The sequence below is a fragment of the Mastigoproctus giganteus genome, chromosome 8 (assembly GCF_048544385.1).
Source record: "Mastigoproctus giganteus isolate SK-2022 chromosome 8, ASM4854438v1, whole genome shotgun sequence".
Taxonomy (NCBI): domain Eukaryota; kingdom Metazoa; phylum Arthropoda; class Arachnida; order Uropygi; family Thelyphonidae; genus Mastigoproctus; species Mastigoproctus giganteus.
Window position 1 is genome coordinate 178,295,074 of NC_143582.1, and position 25,534 is coordinate 178,320,607.

The 25,534-nt window shown below is 36.7% G+C and overlaps 1 protein-coding gene across 3 annotated transcripts in view; it reads right to left on the reverse strand.

The window, feature by feature from the left end:
• The window catches only part of Graf (GTPase regulator associated with FAK), a 537,792-nt gene that overhangs the window by 87,497 nt on the left and 424,761 nt on the right, over positions 1–25,534 (reverse strand). For all 3 annotated transcript variants that reach the window (XM_090379073.1, XM_090379075.1, XM_090379076.1), the window contains one exon: positions 177–516. In XM_090379073.1, coding sequence (XP_090235199.1) covers positions 177–516 — 340 coding nt within the window. The remainder of the gene's footprint in view (positions 1–176; positions 517–25,534) is intronic.

Here is a 25,534-nt window from a genome sequence, read left to right on the forward strand (position 1 = left end):
TAGAAATATGGCATGCTACAAACATTTTTCCACATTAGCTACTCCTCCATGTGAGGGAATACAATGTGACTCAACGCAGTATTTTGAACATTTTAACTTAAAAGTATTATTTCAAACTGTGTACAAAAACACAAGTAATATGCTTCCATAATTACTCTACTGAAATAAAACCTTACCATTCCATGATGGGTTATAGATTACTACAGGCTTTGCTTGTTGTTCTGTTGATCCTTGAGGTGGAGATGATGATGATGGAAAGTGCTGTCCTGGAGGGTGAGAAAAAGCTGGATGGGTAATCATGCTTCGTTGAGGAACTGTAAAGTTTTCAGAGGGAAAGACTCTAAGTGCTGGATGATGAACTGTAGAGTTTGGTGGAGATGGAAATTTGTTATCATTTGATGGTAATGTTTCCCTTCTAGACAAAGGTTGGGATGCAGGATATGGGGGTGAAATGTAAGGTGGTGGATAGTTGTGCCTGCGTGGGCTTTCATTTTCTTCAGGGACTGTAACAAAGATCTAAAGAAATTTTGATATGAAGCTCTTATTAAAATTTTTTAAACACCTACTGAAAGCTATAAATAGAGACCTGTGTTTTTAGCAACTTTTTTTTTTTTTTTTTTTATTTAGCTTTATGGAACAAAAAAATTTCAATGTTAGTACCTGTTTAACGTTTTTATTATGACATGAATTAAACAAAAGTATTGTACAAGTTTCAATAAAACTTTCCTTTAAATTTCTATGTCAATCAGTTACAACTAAACTGTATGTGCTAAAGTATCTTTTCTACATCAACACTACTGACTGGGCACCATACTGATTTAACTGCTACATTTGCAAATTCTTCATACTTTATTTTAGTGGCAAACAATAACTGAAGAATATCAGGTTTTGAGGTACATTTAATGTTGGAAATCATTTGATCAAAAAATGTTTGTACCCTTCAATACATTCAATATCCATCATGTTGGGGAGAGAAAAAGTATTTTTCTAAATAATGTCATTGTTTTCTCTACATTAAACAAAAATTTGCTCCCAGATGAAAGGTTAAATAGCTCACTTAAAGCCTAATAGAATGTTTGTTGGATGCTTCTTTAAATGAGCATCAAATTTTGTAAATTTTTTCTCAGCAGTTGACTTCAGAATGCTATGTAAATACAGTATATATATATTTTTTTCTCTTGCACATTACTTAGAAATTCTGAAGTTTCTTATGGAAAAATACCATCTACATTATTTTACAGACCATTTTTAAAACAACTGATTTCTTCCCAGATTAAGTGAGCATATGGATAATTAAATTCACCTAATGAGTGCAATAAAGAAATGAATTTATCACAGATTTCACTTACATATTTATATTCAATCCTTATTAATGGATCCAACTCATATATTCATAATATACTTCTGTTGTACCATGTATGCTATTAGAATTTTTGAAGAAATCAAACAATGGATTGAAATATTTATCTAACAGGATAAATATTTCACAAAACAAAACCATGATTTTGGAAATGTAGCAACCATACAAAATTTGGTTTCAATCTGACAATGTTGTTTTTCTTTGCAACGCTGAATGAATGGAAGTGTCACAATGGATAAAGTGGGATACAGATCAGTGATTCAGTTCTTATTTCTGCAGACACCCAAAACAATCCATGAAGAAATGGTTGCTGTTTATGGAGTAGACTGCACAGGTTATAGTGTTGTTGCATATTGGTATAAACAGTTCAAATGTGGAAGAACCTCAGTACATGAAGAAATCCCAGGATGTCCAGTAACTACTGTAACAGAAGAGAATGTTGCAAAAATTGAAGCATTAATCCTGGAAGATTACCATATTAGCATCAAAGAACTAGCTGCAGAGCTCAAATTTAGTGTATGGTCAGTGCAAAGCATCATCCATCAACAGCTGCATATGAGTAAAGTGTTTGCTTTCCAGACTTTATTCATGGAAAACAGTTTTCTGCTGATGATGAGCTGATTTCTGCTGCCAAGTCCTGGTTTGAAGGACAGTCAGAGGACTTCTAGAAAACTGGTCTGTGGAAGTATATTGAGAAATGGCAAAAATGTGTCATTTTATCTGGGGACTATGCTGAAAAAAGTGTAATACATGGCGCTTGCTTCAAACTTCTATCACAGCTACTTCTGGATGAATACAAATCTTTTTTGAATTCCCCTCATACCCTCATATTCCCAACTTAAATGGTTCACACATGTTAGATCCCCAAAGCGCTGTACATATTTGTTGAAATATTGTCGTACTGCAGGATCATTCAACTTTTCCAGAGGAATGTTTGCTTTGAGACACATTAATGTGTCTTGAATAAAAACTTACTTGTTCTTCTTCACATGTTTCCTGGTATCTAAAATCCCTGTGAAAGTATACTAATTGTGAGATGGGCTGATGGAAGGTTTCGATAACTGCTTAAGATTAACATTTGTTGTGTGTCCCAATTATCTTTCTATTTCCAGTCTAGTCAACAACTGCAATGTTTACACATCAAAATGTTTTCATCATTTATGTAAAAGCGTTCTGCTTTGAATTTTGCTGCTTGCTCACGAATATCAATTTGCATTAGCCCCACATGATGTTATGAATACTAGAAAAATAAATATTTTCATATTATTTTTACTGAATAAAATTTTAATCAGCAATTATTTAAGTCTTTATTTACACAATTAAATTACAAGCGTGGTTATTATTCTGAAAAACTTACAAAATAAGATTGTTTGTACAAAACATTTTAACCACTAATGGGGCGCCTCCGTAGCCAGGAGCAGCAGCAGTGCTTAGCGCATGCTTCTTGATTAGACCAGGGTTCGAGCCCGTGAGCCACCAAATACGGAGGATGCGGAAAGGTCAGGAAATGACCACCGCATATCCCCAGATCAATATGGCCTTAGTTGCTAATGCTCCTAAATAACAACAACAACCACTAATGGCACGAGAAGCACACTAAGTGAACTGACATAGGGACTTCTGTTTTGAGTTTTTCTGCCATCCACATATGCCTTACAGACCTACTTACTCTAAGGAAGGTGAATTTAGAATGGAAGGGGCCAGTCAGGGGGCTCAATATGTTAATGTCAGGGTGCCAGTCAGGAGCCAGTCAGGGTGCTCAATATGTTAATGGTTAAAAAATAAATTTATTTTTAAAAAAATAAAAAATAAATAAAAATAGTTAAAAAATAAAATAAAATAAAAAATTAATTTATGGTTTATGCCAAATCAAGTACAGTCAAACTTGGTTATAACGAGCATCAAGGGACCGACAAAATTTCCTTGTTATAATGATTACTCGCTATATCAGTGATAGCGGAGATGGGGAACCTCTGGACCGTTAGAGCATGAACACTTAATATCAGCGTTGAGTTAAGTCTATTTCCTATTTTTTAAAATTCTCAATAACTTGGTAAAAAGATAGATTAAAAAAAAAAAAAAATACTAGAGAGAAAAAAATAATATAAGTATATACCTACATATTATTTGTATTAATATGCTTGTATAAACTACAATACTCTTAATACTAAACACAATTTATTTCTTTGTAATTAAAAACAATACCATTTAATAATAAATAGTCTTTATTTTAATCTTAAAACTGATGTTTATTTAAAGATGTTTATTTAAAGATGTTTATTTAATGATGTTTTATTTAAAGATTTCACTTTGATATTTCTTAAGTTTCCCCTTAAAACACTCAATGTGTTAAAAGTCTCATTACTTGCCTCAGTTCCTTCAAAAAAATTTATTAATGTGTCCATTGCACCTTGAGCTTGTGAGATTGTCAGCACTGATTTTGATTCACTTGTCATCGCTATATCAGTCTTTATCATCGTCACTGTCGAGCACAGCATCTAACAATGTCACTCTGTGTAGGAAGACCACTAATTAATAAGCTGTCATTGACTTGTACAAATTGAACAATGTTATCTGTATTAAAACTTACAACATTGTTACGTAGCAAACATTTGGATAATGGTAAGTTGCTTTCTTCGTTTCCATCATTTTCATCTATCATTGAAGTTTCATTAGAATTTAATTTTTATTTCTTGAAGCAATTCGATATGGTTACCAAAGTAACATTGTTCTCCACTAATTTTTGTATAAACGATGTTATGTCAGTTTTTAAATCAATCCAGTCAACCGTTGTTACATACAAAATCATTGTGCCCAAATTGTTTAGCAAATTTTTCCGGTGAGCCTTCAAGATCAGACCATCTATTGAAAATCCAGTACTTCTTTGTGTGGTGAACCATTCAAGCAATGCTTCATCAACATTTGTAACCTCGCACTTTCTAAAATTTATATATATATTTTTTTCAGTGTCGATATGTAAACATGTTTATTCTTCCATGATTTCGTTGTTGTTGTTTGGTTTTTAGGAGCATTAGCAACTAAGGCCATATTGCTCCAGGGATATGAGGTGGTCATTCCCTGACCTGTCCGCATCCTTCGTATTTGGTGGTCATGGGCTCAAACCCCGGTCTAATCAAGAAGAGTGTGCTACTCACTGCTGCTCCTGCCCACCTGGCTACGGAGGCGCCCCACGATGTCATTACTGTTGAAGAAGACAAAGAAACTTTTTACACACTTCAACATTTTTTTGCACCATGTTCTAATTCACAAATAATTTAGACCTTGTTGCAAATTGAGAGAGACTTTCTTTTGTTAGGAGATGTTTCCAAAGGATGGGTTCATTTCTAACTGATTTTACTTTAAAATGATAAAGCGATCTGCATACAATGTTCTTAGAAGTCCTGAAATACATACAAAGTTCTTAGAGGACCCGTTTTCAAAATTCTTAGCAGTCCCAAAATAAATTTATGGTTCAGTTATTTGTTATTTTGGTTTTTTTTTTTTAGGAGCATTAGCAATTAAGGCCATATTGCTCTGGGGATATGCAGTGGTCATTCCCTGACCTTTCTGCATCCTCCATATTTGGTGGTCATGGGCTCGAACCCTGGTCTAATCAAGAAGTGTGTGCTATGCACTGCTGCTCCTGCACACCTGGCTATGGAGGCACCTTATGGTTCAGTGAATACAAGACAATTTGTAAATAGGGTAATGCGACAAGCGGAATGCCAATGCACTACTGTATAGCCCCCCCGCCCCCTTATGGTTCAGTGAATACAAGACAATTTGTAAATAGGGTAATGCGACAAGCAGAATTCCAATGCACTACTGTGTACACCCCCTCCCCCCGACCCGAAAAGACGAGGTCATAAACTGGCTGCTAATCCAATGCAGGTGGTCATAAAGATAAGTCGGCCCTTTCATTTTCGTCTATTCCAAAAATTGGGTTTTTTCGACTATCCAAGCAATTAAGAATGTTTGCAGAGTAACCAAAATTTGTTCGGTTTTGGTATATCCGTGCAGCACACTCGTTATAACAGTGAGCAACTGTATGGGAATATGCGTAAATTAAAATCATTACGGGTTTTTGCTTACTGCAGCAGTAATATCATTATTTCCGTGCTCGTTATAACCAACTGTATTTGCTTTGATAAAAGAGGAATTACGGTCGGATTCTATATAACAAAATAGATCATTCCTTGAAAAAATTCATTAAACAGAAATTTCGTTATAGAGAAATATGACCTTTTCAACGATTTTCAATCAATTTTTCTTACATTTTAAAACAATTAATTTATTAATACAACCCCAGAGGTTCACATCTGGTGATTAGGGGCTTGGCACACCCAGGGTCCTGAGCTAGATATTATCATTCTTCTCTTCTTTCGTGATTCCCTTATGTCTGTCTGTCTCTCTCTCTCTGTCTCTCTCTTAGGGTAACTTGGTAATTTTTTTTTTGGCTGGTGCAGCATAAGCCTCAGGCTTCCTTGCACCATATAGCTAATAATAATAATAATAATATTAAGAAATGACTATTTATATAATGTGCTCAATGTGTACACCCTTAAGAATCATGTTGCAAAACATTTGGTTATTTTATGTTGTACACTGGAGTCATAAAAATGTTCGCATTTGATTATACACTCAAATATATTTTCCTCCCACTGAAGTCCTCGAGGTTAAGTTTCAAATGCTGCCAACATTTCTTGTTTGGAAGGTTTAAATATTGTTCTCATTTTCATCCAACTCATCATCAATATTGTCACTAGTTCTTTAAATATGCCTCCAAAATGTTAGAGTCACTCAGATATTCAGCTACTATGACATCATTATCAACTCCTAAAAATCCGTCAAGAACAATTTCTCCACTGATCAAATAGAACTCTTCCCAAGATTGCACAATTATTATTATTATTAGCTATAGGGTGCAAGGAAGCCTGAGGCTTATGCTGCACCAGCCAAAAAAAAAAAAAAAAATTCCCGAGTTACCCTGAAAGAGAAATGTCCTGTAGTAGCTCATCCCTCTCATCGCTGTTAATTAGCATTTTAGCAAAACCCGTTTTTATGAAACAATTCTTAATTGTTGTTTCTGTCAAATCTTGACTACACACTTTTGCCAACTCTGATATGCACATCCACAAATCTAAAACAGAATCTATAGGTTGGTTGGTTGGTTTCTATTCTCAGTAGAATTTTTTTCAGTATCCGCCTTTGATCGTGCATTTTCAAATCCTTGGTTAATTGGCTGCAGCTTATATGAGGTATTCGGAGGGAAGAAAAGAAGCTTCACACTTGTAAGTTTCAAAATTTCGAAGTGAAGGTGGGAAGGGCAGCTATCGACAATCAACGCAATTTTTCTGTTTTCTTTCATCATCTTTCTATCAAAATTTAAAATTCACTGCTCAAAAATTTCACTTGCCACCCAAGAATTTTTGTTATAGTCCAACTCAAACGACTACTCTTTTGAAACACCGGGGTTATTTACTTTTGCCTATTACCAAAAAGCTTGTTTTTCATTACCAGCCATATTTGCATCAATATGGCTGGTAATCAAATTCTCTCCTTACTATTAGAGTAATTCTCTCCTTAGTATTTTTACCACCTAAACATTTATAACCTTTAAAAGTCAGTGTTTTGTTCTGCAAACATTTAAAACATAGACATGTTTCATCAAACGCTGAATATGTCTTTGGGCTCGTAGTCCTCCATATTGTTTTAAGCTACTTCTTTCCAACGGGTATAGTCTTCTTTGGTTGCAACTCCACTTTCACAAAGAAATAACTTTTTTGAGTAAGCCACAGCAGTCTTTAAATTTGTACAGTCAATTAGAACTGGCTTGGAATGTTTTATACCTCAGAAAAGATGCGTACTCCATAGCCTTTTCTTTTATTAATGGCCCTGATATCGGAATGTTTTGGTCTCAAACCAACTTCATCCACTTAAAATCTGCTTCAACTACATCTTCACAAAAGCATAATTTTGCATGCTTCCGAATGGGTTCCATTTCCTCAAACCGTTTTGAAATCGAAACAGTTTTTCAGAATGGTTAACACATTCCTGGCAGGAATACTAAATTTTAAAACAATTTCTTTCTTTCTTTTTTTTTTTTTAATGCCCCGATCTACACTATTAAGCACTTTCACTTTTTCACACTACACTCAAGGATTTCCTCCATAAATGGGTAACATAAGCCAAAATATCACCAGTGGATCGACACTGACGGAATCCATACTGGCGATCGTTGATCAGACGGAAGGTTTCTAGGTAGTTTAAGAGCCATTGTCCTAGTCAGGAACATGCCTTAATCTTTGCTAATGGCTATGGACATGACCGTTGACCAGTGATCATGTCCATAGCCAGCTTCTCAGTACAGTACTGTATAGGTTTCAGTTCTTTTTAGCCACTGCTCGGCAAAGGCCTCTCCCAAAACCTTCCATCTTTTTCTATGGCTGGCCATAGAAATGACCATTTTTTTGGTTGGCCAGTTTTCTCCTTCAGTGTTTTACTGGCACCACTAAATTGTGGAAAGTTTTAGATCTTAATTCTTATCCTTTTAGCTCTAAATTCATGCTTTCTATGGCATCAGCTTTATTACTTAAAGGCCAGAATTGCAAACAATGTGTGCCCAGGTCTCTTGTAATCAGTTCGTCATATGGAAATTTTCTTTGTTATATGGAAACTATTTTCAATGTAACAACCAAGGGGAAATCAAAGAAAAAATTGCTATATGGAAGTTCGTTAAAGGGAGGTCCAGCTGTATATTAATGACTTCATATTTTTCAAAGGAATTCTTAATTTTTGCATTAATGCTGCATTTATTAAAAATTTTGGATTCATTGCAAAGTGTGAAAATCACGGGTCTCTAGAAATAAAGTTAAAATATAAAAAAAATACTTCTTGCATCCTTTTTCAATGTGTTAATTGTCACTTTCTTGGTCATTTCAAATTCTACTCCTAATGATGTAAGAAAAACTGCCCCTCCATTGACTTGTGTCACTTTTTGTGTTTGTAATGTATGTCAACTTCAAAATATGCCATATTTTAAGCTCGTTTTAATTTTACCAAAATCAAAGAAAAGAATACGAAATAAGTTCTATATCCATTAAAATCAAACCGAATAAGCATATTAAAAAAAAAGTATTTAGAGAAATCAGTCTCACAAGACAATTAATACATCATCATCATCATCAGCCATTTTCAATCCACTGCAGGATGAAGGCCTCTCCAGCAACTTTCCAGTTCCTTCTGTTTTGAGCACTGGCCATCCATTTACTACCCAAAAACTCATGAATTTCATCTATACATCTCCACCTTTGTCTTCCAGGTTTTCTTCTAGCTCCTCTTGGGTACCATTCTGTTATTTTCTTAGTCCATCTGTCATCATGTCTTCGAGCTATGTGTCCTGCCCAAGACCATTGTAGTTCTTTAGTTTTGATAAGAATGTCCTTTACTTGAGTTTGCTGCCTAATCCATGTGTTTCTCTTCTTATCTAACAGTCTGATTCCCAATATAATTCGTTCCATTCTTCGCTGTGTAGTTCTCAGCTTCTCTTCCATTCTTTTGGTGAGTGCCAAAGTTTCACTTCCATAAGTCATGGTGGGGAGTATACATTGATTCATTATTTTACGTTTCAGACAAACTGGGATATTGCTCTTCAGTATGTGACTATATTTCCTGAATGCTATCCATCCAAAATTTATTCTTCTCTTGACTTCCAGCCATTTATCATTATTACAGCTAATAACTTGTCCCAGATAAGTATATGACTCCACCTTTTCAATTACTGTTCCTTCAATCATTATTTCCCTTTCCGTGGCATACTTGTTCATCATTACTTTTGTTTTAGCCATATTCATCTTTAGTCCAAAATCCTTACTAACTGTGCATAACTGATTAAGATTTTCCTCTAATTCTTTGGGATTGTGGCTTATGACCACAATGTCATCTGCAAATCGTAAATGGTTTAGGTACTCTCCATTCACATTGACTCCTTTCTGCGACCAGTCTAATCTTCTGAAAGCTTCCTCATGGGCAGCAGTAAACAGCTTCGGAAATATTGTGTCTCCTTGTCGAACTCCTTTCTCGATTTTAAATTTGCTACTGCCTTTGTCTAGTCTAATAAACGAGGTAGCACTCCCATATATTTTCTTCAAAATCATAATATATGGGGTATCTATGCCTTGTCTTTCCAGTGCCCGAAACATTTCCTATGCTTAGGGAGTCAAATGCCTTTTCATAATCCACAAATGCCAGGCATAATGGTGTTTTATATTCATTTATTTTCTCCATTAGCTGTGATATTACATGAAGGTGATCCATAGTTGAAAATCCTGTTCTAAAGCCAGCTTGTTCTTTCGGTTGATTCTCATCGAGTATTCTTTATAATCTGTTAGTAATGACTCTTGTGAACAACTTGTAGATGTGGAATAACAAGCTAATTGGTCTATAATTTCCAATTTCTGATTTATCTCCTTTCTTATGCAGCAAAACTATGATTGCATTATTCCACTGCTTAGGCATCACACCTTTTCTAATGCACTTTGTGAAGAGCCTTGCCAGTTTTTGTGTTATGTCTCTTCCTCCCAATTTTAACAACTCTACAGTAACTTCATCTTCCCCGGGGCTTTCCGATTCTTCATTTTCTTCAATGCATGTTCTACCTCATCAGGAAGAATATCGGGTATATCGTATGTGTTGCTACTTTGCAATCCATCTTCCCCACTGCTGGTATCATTCCCTCGCTCCTTGTATAATTCTCTATAGTAGTCTTCTGCTATTTGAATTATGCCTTCTCTGCTGTTTATAAGTACACCATCGCTATTCTTTAGTTTCAGTATCATTTGTCTTTCTGTATTACTGCTCATGGCTGCTGATTTAAATCCTTTGTTTTCCCTTAATGCTTGTTCTACTTTTCTTGTGTTAAATCTTCTTATGTCCTCTCTGACAATTAATACATAATTCAGTAATTATGTATTAATTAATAGATTTAGTAATTAATATGCATTTACTAATTTTTTTTTTTTTTTTTTTTTATGAAAACCCTAAACACGAGAGGTATTAGAACCTATAGTACTTGGTACCGTGCTTGGGTTGGAGGTTGAGAAGATGAAAGAAGATATTTGTTGACATTGGACTTGAACTTCTGTAGACTGTAATTTTCAGAAAATACATATGAAGGAAGGCTGTTCCAGAAAAGAGCAGCTGAATGAATAAACGAAGAAGATGAAAAGTTGGTACTGTGAGTTTGAAGTTGGACACTAAATGGATGTTGGCTGGTGGCATTACATGTTCGGACTGTTTTGAAAGAGAGAGCGAGAATTATAGAAGCCAATTCAGAAGAACAGTGCCTATTGAAGTATCTGTAGAAGAAGCATGCAGCAGAAACAGTTTGTCTATGAGACAGCGAGTGGAGAGACTCTGTTAGAGATGAATCATTAATTAACCTAACTGCCCTCTTCTGAATGGAATCTAGAAGCCTGAGAGAGGTTTTGGGGGCACCACCCCAGATGTGGGAACAATATTCCACGCTACAGCTGATTTGCGATTTGTACAGAGTGAACAGCTGTTTGGAAGAAAAGTAATGCAGAGAGCGAAAGAGAAAACCAAGTTTTTTAGAGGCAGAGGAAGCAATATGTGCAATGTGCTTGTGCCAAGCGAGATTAGAAGTCAGGGTAATCCCCAAAAGAGATATATCCAATTCCCTAGAAATCGGAGTGTAACCAAAGATAAGTATAGGAGCAGAAGAATCCTTTTTGCAAGATATAAGACTAGACTGAGTTTTAGAAGGATTGAAATCAACTAAGTTATCTTTGCCCCACTACAGAACTACCTGGAGATCAGCATTTAAGGAATTGGTAGCAGCAGATATTCGAGAAATTGAAGCTGACTGAACAGGGCAAAGTTTCTAAAAATGGAAAGTGGAATGCAATGTGCTATCATCAGCAAAACTATAGTAAGGATTTCCAGTCAATGGAAGGTAATTAATAAATAAGAGGAAAAGAGTGGGGAAAAGAACTGAACCTTGGGGGGGAAACAGCATTAGTGGAGAAGTTAGAAGACAGAGCCACCTACCATCACCCTCAGTGAGCGATCAGAGACAAAACTGGATAACCAATAACAAAACACAGTTGGTAAACCATAAGATGGAAGCTTATTTAGAAGACCTTTATGCCAAACACGATCGAAAGCCTTTGAGATGTCAAGAGCAACTGCTTGTGTGTCACCGAACCTTTCAACTGAATTTGTCCATAAATCGGTAACATAAGCCAGAAAATCACTGATGGATCGACACTGACAGAATCCGTAGTGGCAATCGTTGATCAGACGGAAGGTTTCTAGGTAGTTTAAGAGTTGGCAGTTAATTGATTTCTCCATTACTTAAGAAAGAGTAGAAGTAATTGCAATGGGAGGGATTTGTCACCCTTTTTAGGAACAGGCTGGATATGAGCAAATTTCCAAGCAGAAGGAAAAACACCTTTGGAATAAGAAAGTGAAAAAAGGCGGCAAAGAAGAGGAGTAAGTTCAGGAGCACATATTTTGAGAACATGTGGAGAAATACCATCAGCACCTGGAGCTTTCTTAGCATCAAGATTGGTCAAATCCTTTTGACAGATGACTACAGGAGGCATTGAGTGGATTGTGTTGGGAATAGTAGGAGGTGTTTTACCAACATCATTAATACGAGTTGGAAGGAAAATGGGATGCTAGCGGGTCAGCTTTATCCTTGGCTGAAGTGACAACAGAACCATCTTGTTTTGACAGAGGTGGGAGGAGAGATGGACAAAAGTTGCGGCCAATAGCTTTGGCAAGAGACTAGAATGATCAGCTACCACTGGGGCAAGAAGCAAGTTTTCTACCCTTATCCTGTTCAAAATCTAGTTTGGGGTGATTAATAACTGCTTTTCAATTGTTGCGAGCTTTAGTGTAGGCAGAAAATAAAACTGAAGAATTGGAAACAAGTCAACTACGACATGCAACATTCTTCTCTTGAACAGCCTTCGCACATTTATTGGAAAATCAAGGTTTAGATAAAGGACGAGATTTTAAATTGGAGTGTGGAATAAAGAATTCCATTCCCACAAGAATAATGACACGATCTGAACAAACGGTGACATCAGAAGTTTTGAAACGGTAATCGACCAAGGAAAAAGAAATCGCGCAGGTAATCCCATTTTGCATTCTTGTAATGCCAAACAATACGAGGTTGGGAATAGCCATGATATAATGGCTCCATTGGAGAAGAGACAATCACCAAGTTGTGATCTGTGGTGCCTAAAGGACCACTCACTTCGGCCGTGTACTTAGAAGGGTTATTTGTGAGAAAAAGATCAAGCATGTTGGCTGTATGGTTAGGATTGTCAGGTATTCTTGTAGGTAAATGAACAAACTGTGCAAGGTCATTAGTAATTGCAAAAGTCTCAGCATCTCGACCAGCTGGGTCGGTGTGGCTAGAACACGGAAGACAACTGGAGTTGTCAACATTAAAATCGCCAAGGAAAATTACCTCACTGTTAGGAAAGTTGGACTGGAGAAAGTCAAGTTGCAAAGAGAGGAAGTCAAAGAGCTCCAAGTGATTAGTGGAGTTGGGTGAATGGTAGGGACAACAGATGAATTTGACACAATGAGGTAGAGAGATTTTAAGCTAGTGAATATCCAAAAGAGAAGATTCCAAATTACCAAGTCTCTGACAGCGAATATCGGAACGGACATATGAAGAAGTACCACCTTTGAGGCGAAAGGAATTATACAGAGAATAATTTGGGCAACTGAGATGAGCAATAGTTGAATCCACTGATAACTGAGATTCTGTCAGAAAAAGTACTTGTGGTCTGGCAGCCTGCAAGTGGAAATGGACATCGTTGAGATTAGGACTGAGACCATGTATATTTGTGAAATGAACTGGGATGTGTTTGGGAGGTTTAGATCTTTTAGCAGATAAGCTTACTCTTTTAATTTCACAATTCATGGTGTATTCAATAGTAAGAAAAAGTGGTGGGGGACTTGTTGTATGAAGTAATGAAATTTTTGTATATGGCGTACACATGGTAAGAATATACCCAGATCCTTTACATAATGTGGCCTCGACAATGCACCCGCATACACACTACTCGGACTCCCTCCAGTCAATGTCTGGCAGAGTAGAGGAAGGAAGATTATACACTAGCTGATCCGGAAGCCTCCTGAAGCGTTACCAATAAGTTTGGTTCGGTGTACTAACTAGCGGGCGGCCTGCAAACACCGTTTTGGAGCTGTACCCTCGAAATGTAAGGAAGATTGGATCTCGCCATGATGTTCATCATAACCTCAAAAGTCATCAGTCATACTGAATGATGGAAGAGATGGGGGAAGGGTTGACCGGAACTTAGCTCTGGAGACTAAACATGGGTTCCACCACTTCAAGCCTCCAATAAGCAAAGTGGTGGTATTTCACCGATTGATGAGAGTCATCTACCACCTAGTATTGCCTTGTAACACAGCGGGGGCGACATTCCTCAATGTGGTGTGGGCACCACACCTCAACCCCTGCTTATGTTGGTTCATACCTGGGTGGTCACCCATAGTGTGCTTGTGCATGGAGGTTATTCTCAGGATTACTATTATTATCATTATTATTTAGTTTTTTTTTTTTAGGAGCATTAGCAACTAAGGCCATATTGCTCCGGGGATATGCGTTGGTCATTTCCTGACCTTTCCGCATCCTCCGTATTTGGTGGGCACAGGCTTGAACCCCGGTCTAATCAAGAAGCGTGTGCTACGCATTGCTGCTTCTGCCCACCTGGCTACGGAGGTGCCTCAGGATTACTAACAGTCCCACCATCGTGAAGGTGCAAGCAAAGCACAGACCGTCCGGACTTCACCGAAATTGGGTCTACTTGACTTGAATGTCACTCAAATATCAGTTCCATGTCTGTGACATCCTCAAAGACCCAATTATCCAATTTACTCTAACAATTGCCTACAGCAATTGTCAGAGTAAATATAAACTCCAAACCTTGACTGTCAATCTTTGCAGCTTTTTTCTCTATGTACTTCAATAAACAATTTCCAATTTCATCGACACCACTGTGGCCCCTTCCCTTCCTGCCAAAAGCAGCATTCAACATTTTCAGTTCCCAATTCACAAATTGTGAAATTGTATAAATTTATTTACAATTTGTAATAAAAAATAGAGACCTCTTTCCTAGGGCAAGGCATAATGGCTGGAGACCAAAACAGAATACCTTGAAATTTTCAGCAATACATTTTTTATCATCTTTATTGCTATGATTTAACAGCTTTTCCTCTTGATGTTTTTCGTATTTTTTTCTTTAACTCATCATCATCATCATCCAGGACATTTCTGTAAAATTCACACAGATTTCATAAATTTTTTTAGAGAAAAGAATGAAAGATTAAAAAAATTCCTCATTGAAAATATGTGAATACATCATGAGACTGGCAGGAGGTTTTCCCTTTTCAGTTTGTAATTTTTGGTAATCTCTGTGAAGTCTGCTAAACCTTTATGACCATCAATGTATACTCTAGAAGTATTTGCACAGAGATAATGGCTTTCCATGTGAGGTATAGATAAAATTTATCTATACCTCATGTTGTTAAACTGAATGTTGTTAAATGTTTAACAACATTTAAAATGTTGTTAAACTCTGAATCTTTTACTTGTGGATAAACTCTCACATGATTTTGTTTATCTCTTTGATGTTCTTGAAACCCCATTTCTTTTCTAAAACTATTTCAATTGGTCTGTCATTTATTACCAGGGTATTAAAAAATAGTTTGCATACATGCAATTTTTGTTTCGTTTTATGAAAGTAAAACACATTGTTCAACTTTCTTTGAGACTCAGTGCATGTATATCTGTATTTTGGATTTATAGATTCTAGACATCCAGTAATGAATGTACATTGTTTTTTCAAATTACCTAAATTCCAGTATTTATTGAAAATTTCTTTTCTGTGATCTGTGAATTTGCTCTAACAGCTCAGTTTGCATTTGCTGGTGCAAGGCTGTAGCATTTCTCTTTCTTTAAATACTTTTCCCAATTTGAACACAGAAATATATTCTCCTAAATGTCTGAGATTTTTTGCAGTTTCTTTTTTCCTTTCTGTTATTTTAATTTTTCTCTTTTTTTTGACCACCCTTTTTAGGCGAGTCTCAATTGGTCATAATGGAATATTATTCTCAGAAATGGATGGTTCCTCAAAATCTTCAAAATCTACTGTATCCTCTTGAATTTCTTCATTAACAATATACTTATATGTTCACTCACTTTTTTCATCTTCCATGCAATTTCCCATTCCATGCTTGAATTTCCACCAAAGATATACCGTTTTTTTGCATTGATCCCAACATACCTGGTTCTCCACTAATCCATATTTTTTGACTGTCACTGAGCCAAACTCAATATATTTTTCACAAGGAGCATCATCATGCTAGGTTTCATCTTTCATATTCAGCAACAAAGCACCTTAAACTGAAACAAAAGAAAACAAACCTCACAGGAATAGTGTCACACACACACACACACACACACACACACACACACACACACACACAAAAAGCAAACTAAAGATCAGTAAAATAACAAGTGACAAATCACAAAATAAGCAAATAAAATTTACCTGCAAAACACTAGAAAACTGGCACAACACAAAATGTCTTCTTTCTACAAGAAATGAAAGGTGAAATACTACAGCTTAAATCAATAAAATTGCACAACACGAAATGTGATACTTTTCTTCAACTTTTGCACTACCTTCCTCATTGTCTGCCTGAATGCAACTGTAACTTCCAGTGGCTAATATTGGAATGACACTTTTCCTGATTAAAATAATATCGCATTTATTATGCAAGGTGCACTTAATCTAAAAATGTGTACTTTTTGAGTTGTGAAACTTTTCCTGTGGGGGGGGGGGGCGACATATTCAGCATATGCTGTATTCTATGCTAAAGATGTGAGCACAGTCATCGTTAGTCTAATGATGGTTTTGTGGTAAAAAAAAAAAACAAAAAACAAAACACAAACCTGACTGACATCTAGAAGAAAACAAACCTGAAATGGAACAATAAACAGCTTACTCATGAAAATCAAAAATAATTTGATAACTGAGGTGTGCAGAGGAACTTATATTAACTGTAATTTTAATAACTAAGAAATTCTGATACATGAATATGGAAACTCTATAGAGTAGCACGGACCCAAAGAACTTAGCTAATGTTTCCCATATGAATTTTTTTTTTTTTTTTTTTTTTATGAGAACCCCAAACACGAGAGGTATTATAACCTATAGTACTTAGTACCGTGCTTGGGTTGGAGGTTGAGAAGACGAAAGAAGATATTTGTTGATATTGGACTTGAACTTCTGTAGATTGTAATTTTCAGGAAATACGTATGAAGGAAGGTTGTTCCCGAAAACGGCAGTTGAATGAATAAATGAGGAAGATGAAAAGTTGGTTCTGTGGGTTTGAAGTTGGACAGTAAATGGATGTTGGCTGGTGGCGGCACGTGTTCGGACTGTTTTGAAAGAGAGAGCGGGAATTATAGAAGCCAATTCAGAAGAACAGTGCCCATGGAAGTATCTGTAGAAGAGGCATGCAGCAGAAACAGTGCGTCTATGAGAAAGCGAGTGGAGAGACTCTGTTAGAGATGAATCATTGATTCACCTAACTGCCCTCTTCTGAATGGAATCAAGAAGCCTGAGAGAGGTTTTGGGGGCACCACCCCAGATGTGGGAACAATATTCCATGGCAGGGCGGATTTGCGATTTATACAGACTGAGCAGCTGTTTGGGAGAAAAGTAACGCCGAGAGCGAAAGAGAAAACCAAGTTTTTTAGATGCAGAGGAAGCAATATTTGTAATGTGCTTGTGCCAAGAGAGATTAGAAGCCAGGGTAATCCCCAAAAGAGATATATCATTTTGCCTAGAAATCGGAGTGTCACTAAAGATAAGCATAGGAGCAGAAGAATCCTTTTTGCGAGATATAAGACAAGATTGAGTTTTAGAAGGGTTGAAATCAACTAAGTTGTCTTTGCCCCACTGGAGAATTACCTGAAGATCGACATTTAAGGAATTGGCAGCAGATTTTCGAGAACTTGAAGCTGATTGAGCTGGACAAGGTTTCTCAAAATGGAAAGTTGAATGCAATGTGCTATCATCGGCAAAACTATGGATATGATTTCCAGTCAATGGAAGAAGGTCATTGATATACAAGAGGAAAAGAGTGGGGAAAAGAACTGAACCTTGGGGGACACCGGCATTAGTGGAGAAGTTAGAAGACAGAGAGCCATCTACCATCGCCCTCAGTGAGCGATCAGAGAGAAAACTGGATAACCAATTACTAAAAACGGTTGGCAAACCATAAGATGGAAGCTTGTTTAGAAGACCTTTATGCCAAACACGATCAAAAGCCTTTGAGATGTCAAGAGCAACTACTTGTGTTTCACCGAACCTTTCCATTGAATTAGTCCATAAATGGGTAACATAAGCCAGAATATCACCAGTGGATCGACACTGACGGAATCCATACTGGCGATCGTTGATCAGACGGAAGGTTTCTAGGTAGTTTAAGAGTTGGCGGTTAATTGATTTCTCCATTACTTTAGAAAGAGTAGAAGTAATTGCAATGGGACGATAATTGGATGGGAGGGATTTGTCACCCTTTTTAGGAACTGGCTGGATATGAGCAAATTTCCAAGCAGAAGGAAAAACACCTTTGGAATAAAAAAGTGAAAAAAGGCGGCAAAGAATAGGAGTAAGTTCAGGAGCACAGGTTTTGAGAACAAGTGGAGAAATACCATCAGGACCTGGAGCTTTCTTAGCATCAAGATTCTTCAAAATACTTCTGATATCCTTTTGATGGAAGACCACAGGAGGCATTGGAGCGTGTTAGGAATGGTGGGAGGTGTTTTACCAAGATCACTAATACATGAGCTCGAAGAAAAATGGGATGCTAGCAGGTCAGCTTTATCCTTGGCTGAAGTGACAACAGAACCATCTGGTTTGGACAGAGGTGGGAGCAGAGATGGGCAAAAGTTGCGGCCAATAGCTTTGGCAAGAGACCAGAATGCTCGGCTACCATTAGAGCAAGAGTCAAGTTTTCTACTGATAACTGTAATATGCCGTGAGACTGTCTCTGGACACAGGAATGGTTTTTAAATCGTTGTCTCATGCATAATTGAAATAATTAAGTTTTCTACTCTTAGCCTGTTCAAACTCTAGTTCTTTGGTGTAGGCAGAAAATGAAACTGAAGAATTAGAAACAAGCCAATTACGATATGCAACGTTCTTCTCTTGGACAGCCTTAGCACATTTATTGGAAAACCAAGGTTTAGATAAAGGGCGAGATTTTAAAGTGGAGTGTGGGATAAAGGATTCCATTCCTGCAAGAATAATTTCACTGACACGATCTGAGCAAACGTTGACATCAGAAGTTTTGAAACAGTAATCAGACCAAGGAAAAGAAGAAAAGAAGTCTCGCAGGTCATCCCATTTTTCATTCTTGTAATGCCAAACAATACGAGGTTGGGAATAGGCATGAGATAAAGGTTCCATTGGAGAAGAGACAATCACCAAGTTGTGATCTGAAGTGCCTAAAGGACCTCTCACTTCAACCTTGTTTGTTTGTTTGTTTGTTGTTTGGTTTTTAGGAGCATTAGCAACTAAGGCCATATTGCTCCGGGATATGCGGTGGTCATTCCCTGACCTTTCCGCATCCTTCATATTTGGTGGCGACGGGCTCGAACCCCGGTCTAATCAAGAAGCGTGTGCTATGCACTGCTGCTCCTTCCCACCTGGCTACGGAGGCGCCCTTCAACCTTGTACTTAGAAAGGTTGTTTGTGAGAAAAAGATCAAGCGTATTGGCTGTATGATTAGGATTGTCCGGTATTCTTGTAGGTAAATGAACAATCTGTGCTAGGTCATTAGTAATTGCAAAAGCCTCAGCATCTCGACCTGCTGGGTCGGTGTGACTAGAAAACGGAAGCCAGCTGGAGTTGTGAACGTTAAAATCACCAAGGAAAATTACCTCACTGTTAGGAAAGTTGGACTGGAGAAAGTCAAGTTGCAAAGAGAGGAAGTCAAAGAGCTCCAAGTGATTAGTGGAGTTGGGAGAACGGTAGAGACAACAGATGAATTTTACACAATGAGGTAGAGAGATTTTAAGCCAAATAAGATCAAAGAGAGGAGATTCCAAATTTCCAAGTCTCTGACAGGGGATATCAGAACGGACATATGCACAAGTACCACCTTTGAGGCGAAAGGAATCATACAGCAAATAATTTGGACATCTGAGATGAGCAGTAGTTGAATCAACTGATAACTGAGATTCAGTCAGAAAAAGTACATGGGGTTTGGAAGACTGCAAGTGGAAATGGACATCGTTGAGATTAGAATTGAGACCACGTATATTTGTGAAATGAATTAGGAAGTCCTTGGGAGGTTTAGATCTTTTCGCAGATAAGCTTGCTCTATTATTTTGACAATTCATGGTGTATTCAATAGTAAGAAAAAGTGGGTGGGACATGCTGTATGAAGTAATGAAATTTTTGGATATGGCGTACATGTAGTAAGAATATACCCAGATCCTTGACATAACGTAGCCTCGACAATGCTCCCCGCATACACACTACTCGGACTCCCCCCCAGTCACTCCGGATTGGTTTGGTTTAGATTTTATTGGCGCATTAGCAGCTTTGGCTATGATGCGCCAACCCCAGTCACTATCTGGCAGAGTAGAGGTAGCAAGATTATACACTAGCTGATCCGGAAGCTTCCTAGAGAGTTACCAATAGGTTCAGTCCGGTGTACTAACTAGCGGCCGGCCTGCGAACACCGTTGTAGAGCTGTACCCTCGAAATGTAAGGAATATTGGATCTCGCCACGACATTCATCATAACCTCAAAAATCATCAATCATACTGCATGATGGAAGAGATAGGGAAGGGTTGGCCGGAACTTAGCTCTAGAGACTAAAAATGGGTTCCACCACTTCAAGCCTCCAATAAGCAAAGTGGTGGAATGCACATACAGTCCAATGAAAGCAGTGGCTATATACTTGTGCATGAGAGGTGTAACCAAAATGGCATTTCTGTTCAATGTTACAATAAATGCATTAAATTTCTTAGTTCATTTTGAAGTCTAAATTCTGGTTAATTTATATTAGAATATCCAAGTAGTTAAATTATTTTTGGTTTTCATGTAAAGGAGTTTTTATTCCAGTTCTATCAACCTGCATGCCTGATGCATTAAGTTATATTAAAAAAAAAAAAAACAAAAAAACAGTAAGATATGGATTATTTACAGAAACGTTCAAGAGAACCAGAGAAGTTAGCAGGTATGACCATATCTTTTCAATGTAAACTCAAGTTTGCAGGCAAGAATAGTAAAAAGGACAAGGCATTCCAACTATTTTATGTCTTTCTCCTAAGCCTTTTACTTCAATTCTAGAGACTTTTACCAAGTCTCTAGACATTGAGGATTTGCTCCTATAAAAGTATAGCAATCTCTTGATATTTCTATACTTTTATAGCAGGGGTCCCCCAACACAATTTGTGAGCTTACAATTTGATGCACAGAATTATTCTGAGTAGCTTGTCTCAAGCATTTCTTGATTGCTCTAAAGCAGGGGTTCTTAACCATCTTAGTTCCATGGACCCCTTTGCGAGTCAGGTGAATGCCACGGACCCCTTCTCAAAATAATGTTTTTAAATGCAAAAAATAAAATTACAAAAAAAACAGTTTAATGAAATAGTTACCAAAATTAAAAAAAAACATTATACAGTAATATATGTGTTTCTTTCTTAACACATTGAATAATAATACAATACATTTAAAATATAGGAAAGTTGAAGTTAAATTTTATTTTTTAAGGAGTATCAGTGTGAAGACTGTTGTTGTTTATCTTGAATAAGAACATTAAACTGTGGTGTGGTATTTGACAAGGCAACACGCATGTCATGTTGGACATCTAATTGATTCCGATTTTTTTGTTTTCATTGTTACAAGTGCTGAAAATCCTGATTCGCACAGATATATTGTTGCAAATGGTATCAAAGCTTCCATAGCTCGCCTTTAGAAGACGAGGATAGGCTTCTCTCAGGGAACACCAGAATTCTCCAAGGCTTTTTGAGGTAAACTCCAATCGTAGTAAGTTTTTTGACCTAAGTTCAATGAGTTCATCTTTGGTTAAGTCAACGTCTTCGATACAGTTTATATCAGAAAGAAAAGGATTTCGGATCCGTGGTTCAATTTTCATGCCATCAAGATAGAAATAACTTTTAAAAGAGTTCTGTAATGTTTCCAAGTGTTCGCAGATATCTCTTTTTGCATTTCAACTACATCTTGGTAAAGCACTTCCTACAACAGTGGAAAGTTTGCAAGAATGTCGGTCTCTACTCTCTTCTTCCATATTGGTAACTTAGCCAAGAAAGCTTGTAATATTTCAGTTGCATCCATAATGGTGACTTCATGACCTTGAATGGAAAGATTTATCTCATTCATATGGTGAAAAATATCTGCCAGGTAAGCCAACCCATGTATAAAATCCTTCCTTTCAAAATGTTCCAAGAGTGGGTTTTCTCTTTCTTCCAGAAAAAGTGAAACTTCTGCCCTTAGTTCGAACAAGCGCTTCAAGACTTGTCCTCTTGAAAGCCAGCACACTTCTGTGTGGTAGAGAAGCACTTCATATTCTGCTCCCATTTCTGACAAAATCTTTTAAAAGTACGATGATTCAGAGAACTTCTTTTGATAAAGTTGATAACTTTTATCGCTGTTGACAATACTTCTTTCAGGGTTGTTGGAAGAGTCTTTGTTGCCAGTGCATGCTGTGTAAAAAGCAATGAGTGACAACGAGTTGAGGAGCTTCTTTTCTCACTAAAGTAGCAAAACCAGAAGTATTACCAAGCATCGCAGGAGCTCCATCGATGCAAAGAGAATGAAGTTTTCTTTCCCATTCAAAGTTTCGTTTGTAAAAAAACCTTTTTACCATTTCGAAAACGTCGATGGCCTTTGTAGTTTCCAAAAGAGACTCACAAAATAAGATCTTTGATGGCGTCAGCATGTACATAGCGAACAAAAACAAGGAGCTGGCCACATTGAGAAATGTCTGTAGTTTCATCCAATTGCATACTGAAGGGAAATGGCGAGGCTGCCATTTCCTCGATGACCTGCTTCAAAATATTAAAAGACATATCAATTATTCTAGAATGTATTACATCATTTTACAAGGAAACAGCTTCCTGTTTTTTTCTCTGTTCCAGTCCACAGACCAGTTTGACCATTTCCAGTGCACATGGCTTTACTAAAGTCTCTCCAATAGTGTGAGGCTTCTTTTGCTTGGCAATCCAGTAAGCAACTTTATAGGATGCTTCAAGAAAAGGTTTTCGTGAAATGGCAAATCCAAGTTTTGGAAGTGTCCCTGCTTTTTCGAATTGAGATTTTTTCACACGAAAAAAACCAGCATCTTTAGATGCATTTTCAGCATGGACAGACTTGAGATGGTCTTTCAGTTTTGCTGGCTTCATACTTCCGCTTGCAAGAATTTTTCCGCACAAAAAACACTGCGGTATTTGAGTCCCGTCAAGTTCATTAATACAAGTGAAACCTAATAATACATAGTTTTCATCATACTTCCTTTTCTTCGTCATTTCATGCATGCAAACTTAAATTTGGTCTGTAACAAATGTTAAATAATTAATGTAAACATAATTAATGCAATATTAGAACTAAGAAAGACATATACGAACGCTGTATGCATTGACAGACACACGGTGGGCGTGCATACATGCTTGTAGCACTGTAGGGGCCTCCACTGTTGGACAGGTATACATGCACATAGCAGCGAAAAGGTTAAATTACACACTTCAACTGTTATCTAAACTGTAGGATGTGTTTGAACATACCTGGTTTACACTCGTAGCCAGCGTGTCTATTCGTGTTAAAAGTGGCCTACTAGGCCCTGATTTGCCGGATAGTTTGCCAACTACATCGCACGATAGTCTGTCCACAGCAGGACTGCGATCTAGTGGCAGGTCTAATAACTGCCGTAATTTCAAAGTAACAATGAGCGTAAGTGATTTTTCGAGATATGCAATAACTATAATATGATATGAAAATATCTGTTATTTCTATTGGTGACTACAGATACAGCTAATACAACTGTAATTTATTATATACATTCATAAGTGAAGGAAATTAATGAGTTGATTTTTTTCCCATCCAAGCTCACGGACCCCCTGAAATCCTTCCATGGACCCCCAAGGGGTCCGTGGACCCCTGGTTAAGAAATCCTGCTCTAAAGTTATATTTCTGGCAGGGGAAAATATTTGTTGCAGCTTTCAGTAGAATGCAATAAAGGTTAAAATTCAGGAAAGTCCGCAATTTTGTTTAATACAATATAAGCAATATTCAGCACTGTTGAGCAATACCGGTAGCAATACTCAGAGATGAGAGAGAGCTTTGTAAAAATTCTTGAGTGTAATAGTTAATTGAATTAAAGTTTAAATAAGAGGCAATAAGATAGGTGATAATGAAATTTAAATAGCAATTTTTATTTTCATAATCAATCTATGGTAGCAAAATAGACATTTTGAATTTTAAACAAATACAGTAAACCAGGGGTGGCCAACTTCATTTGTGATGTGATCTACTTTTTTTCATCAAAATGTGCCACAATCTATCATCTCAAGAATTTCATTGAACATAGCTAAAAAAGTTAAATCAACACATGTTGAAAAATGTTGTTTATAAATTTTAAAACAATTCAGAATTCTTATTATAAATTCATACATATTTGAATTTTTAATTTATGTGAAGTTTGTGTCTTCATGTCATCAGCCAAGCTTTCAAAATCGGGGATATACTGTGATAAGGCCAACCGTAAAGAATCTTTTGTATGCAAGTCCATAAGAGTTGAGTGAGTCTTTGTTTGTTTCAAATACAAAAAGGCCGATTCACATAGATATGTGGAACCAAAACAGGAATTTAAAAGTTCACTGCATTTTTTTCTTTTCAATATTTGGTTACTTTTCTCGGGAAAAGTATTTCCAAAAGTCTTTTTCTGATGAGCTGACTTTTAGGAATATATCGTTTCGCAATGTAATAATTTCATTTTCAAGTAATATTTTCTCTGTGTGAAAAATCTCAGCGATTTTCTGCAATTTGTTTCGTAATTAAGTCGACAATAAATGGATAAGAAATATATTGAACAATGTCTACAATTGTTTTAAAATCACCAAATCTGGTTTTAAAATCATCCACAACTTTCTCAATTTCAGAAACATATTTCTCACTATTACATTCAAAAAACAGGATATTTTTGCAAATGATCTTGCATATTTGCAAAATTATCGAATTCTTTTTCTTTGAGATCCTTAGCCATTGCCAAAAATTGATATTTATATGCATAAATGCTACTAATCGTGTCATCCACATTTTTATTTTTTTCCTCATAATTCGAAATTCAGATTACTTAATATACTGGTAAAATCTGGCAAAAAAAAAAAACCCAGATTACACAACCACTCCATAATCTTGCAGCTGCTGATAATAATCTCCCCTTTGTTAAACAAATTTTTTAATTTCATTCAACTAATTTCAAAATCTCAGTAGAAACTTACTCCAACTCAGCCACCTTACTGCAATTTGTTTTGTATCTAAGTCGACATTAAATGGATAAGATCACACCTGTGTGTAATATCAGATCTGGTTCATTTTCATTGAGTTGCATTTTGAAAAGTCTTCTTTGAAGAGATTGTGCTCTGATGGAATTCGCAATTTTGAAAGTGATGTCCATAACACTTTTAGAATTTAATCTTTTGCTGGCTAACACTTGTTGGTGGATGATACAGTGTTAACTCAAAATATCTGGGAATTCATCATCCTTTCGGCAAAATGCAATGAATCCATTAAGATGACCCGTCATTGTTTTAGCTCCATCTGTTATTGACACGAACTTAAATAGCGGTAATTTAATTTTTTGAATGCGATAAAAACATCAAGACCTCTAGTTCTTTCTTTTAATGAAATCCATATTTATAAAATCGAGCAATTGAGCTGTATCACTGATGTCTGTAGATTCATCCAGTTGTAAAGAAAGGGACACACCATTAGCAATATGAGAATGCAATTGTTCGCCCACGCGTCATGTCACAGTATTTCGATATAATTTCAGATCTTGAAGATC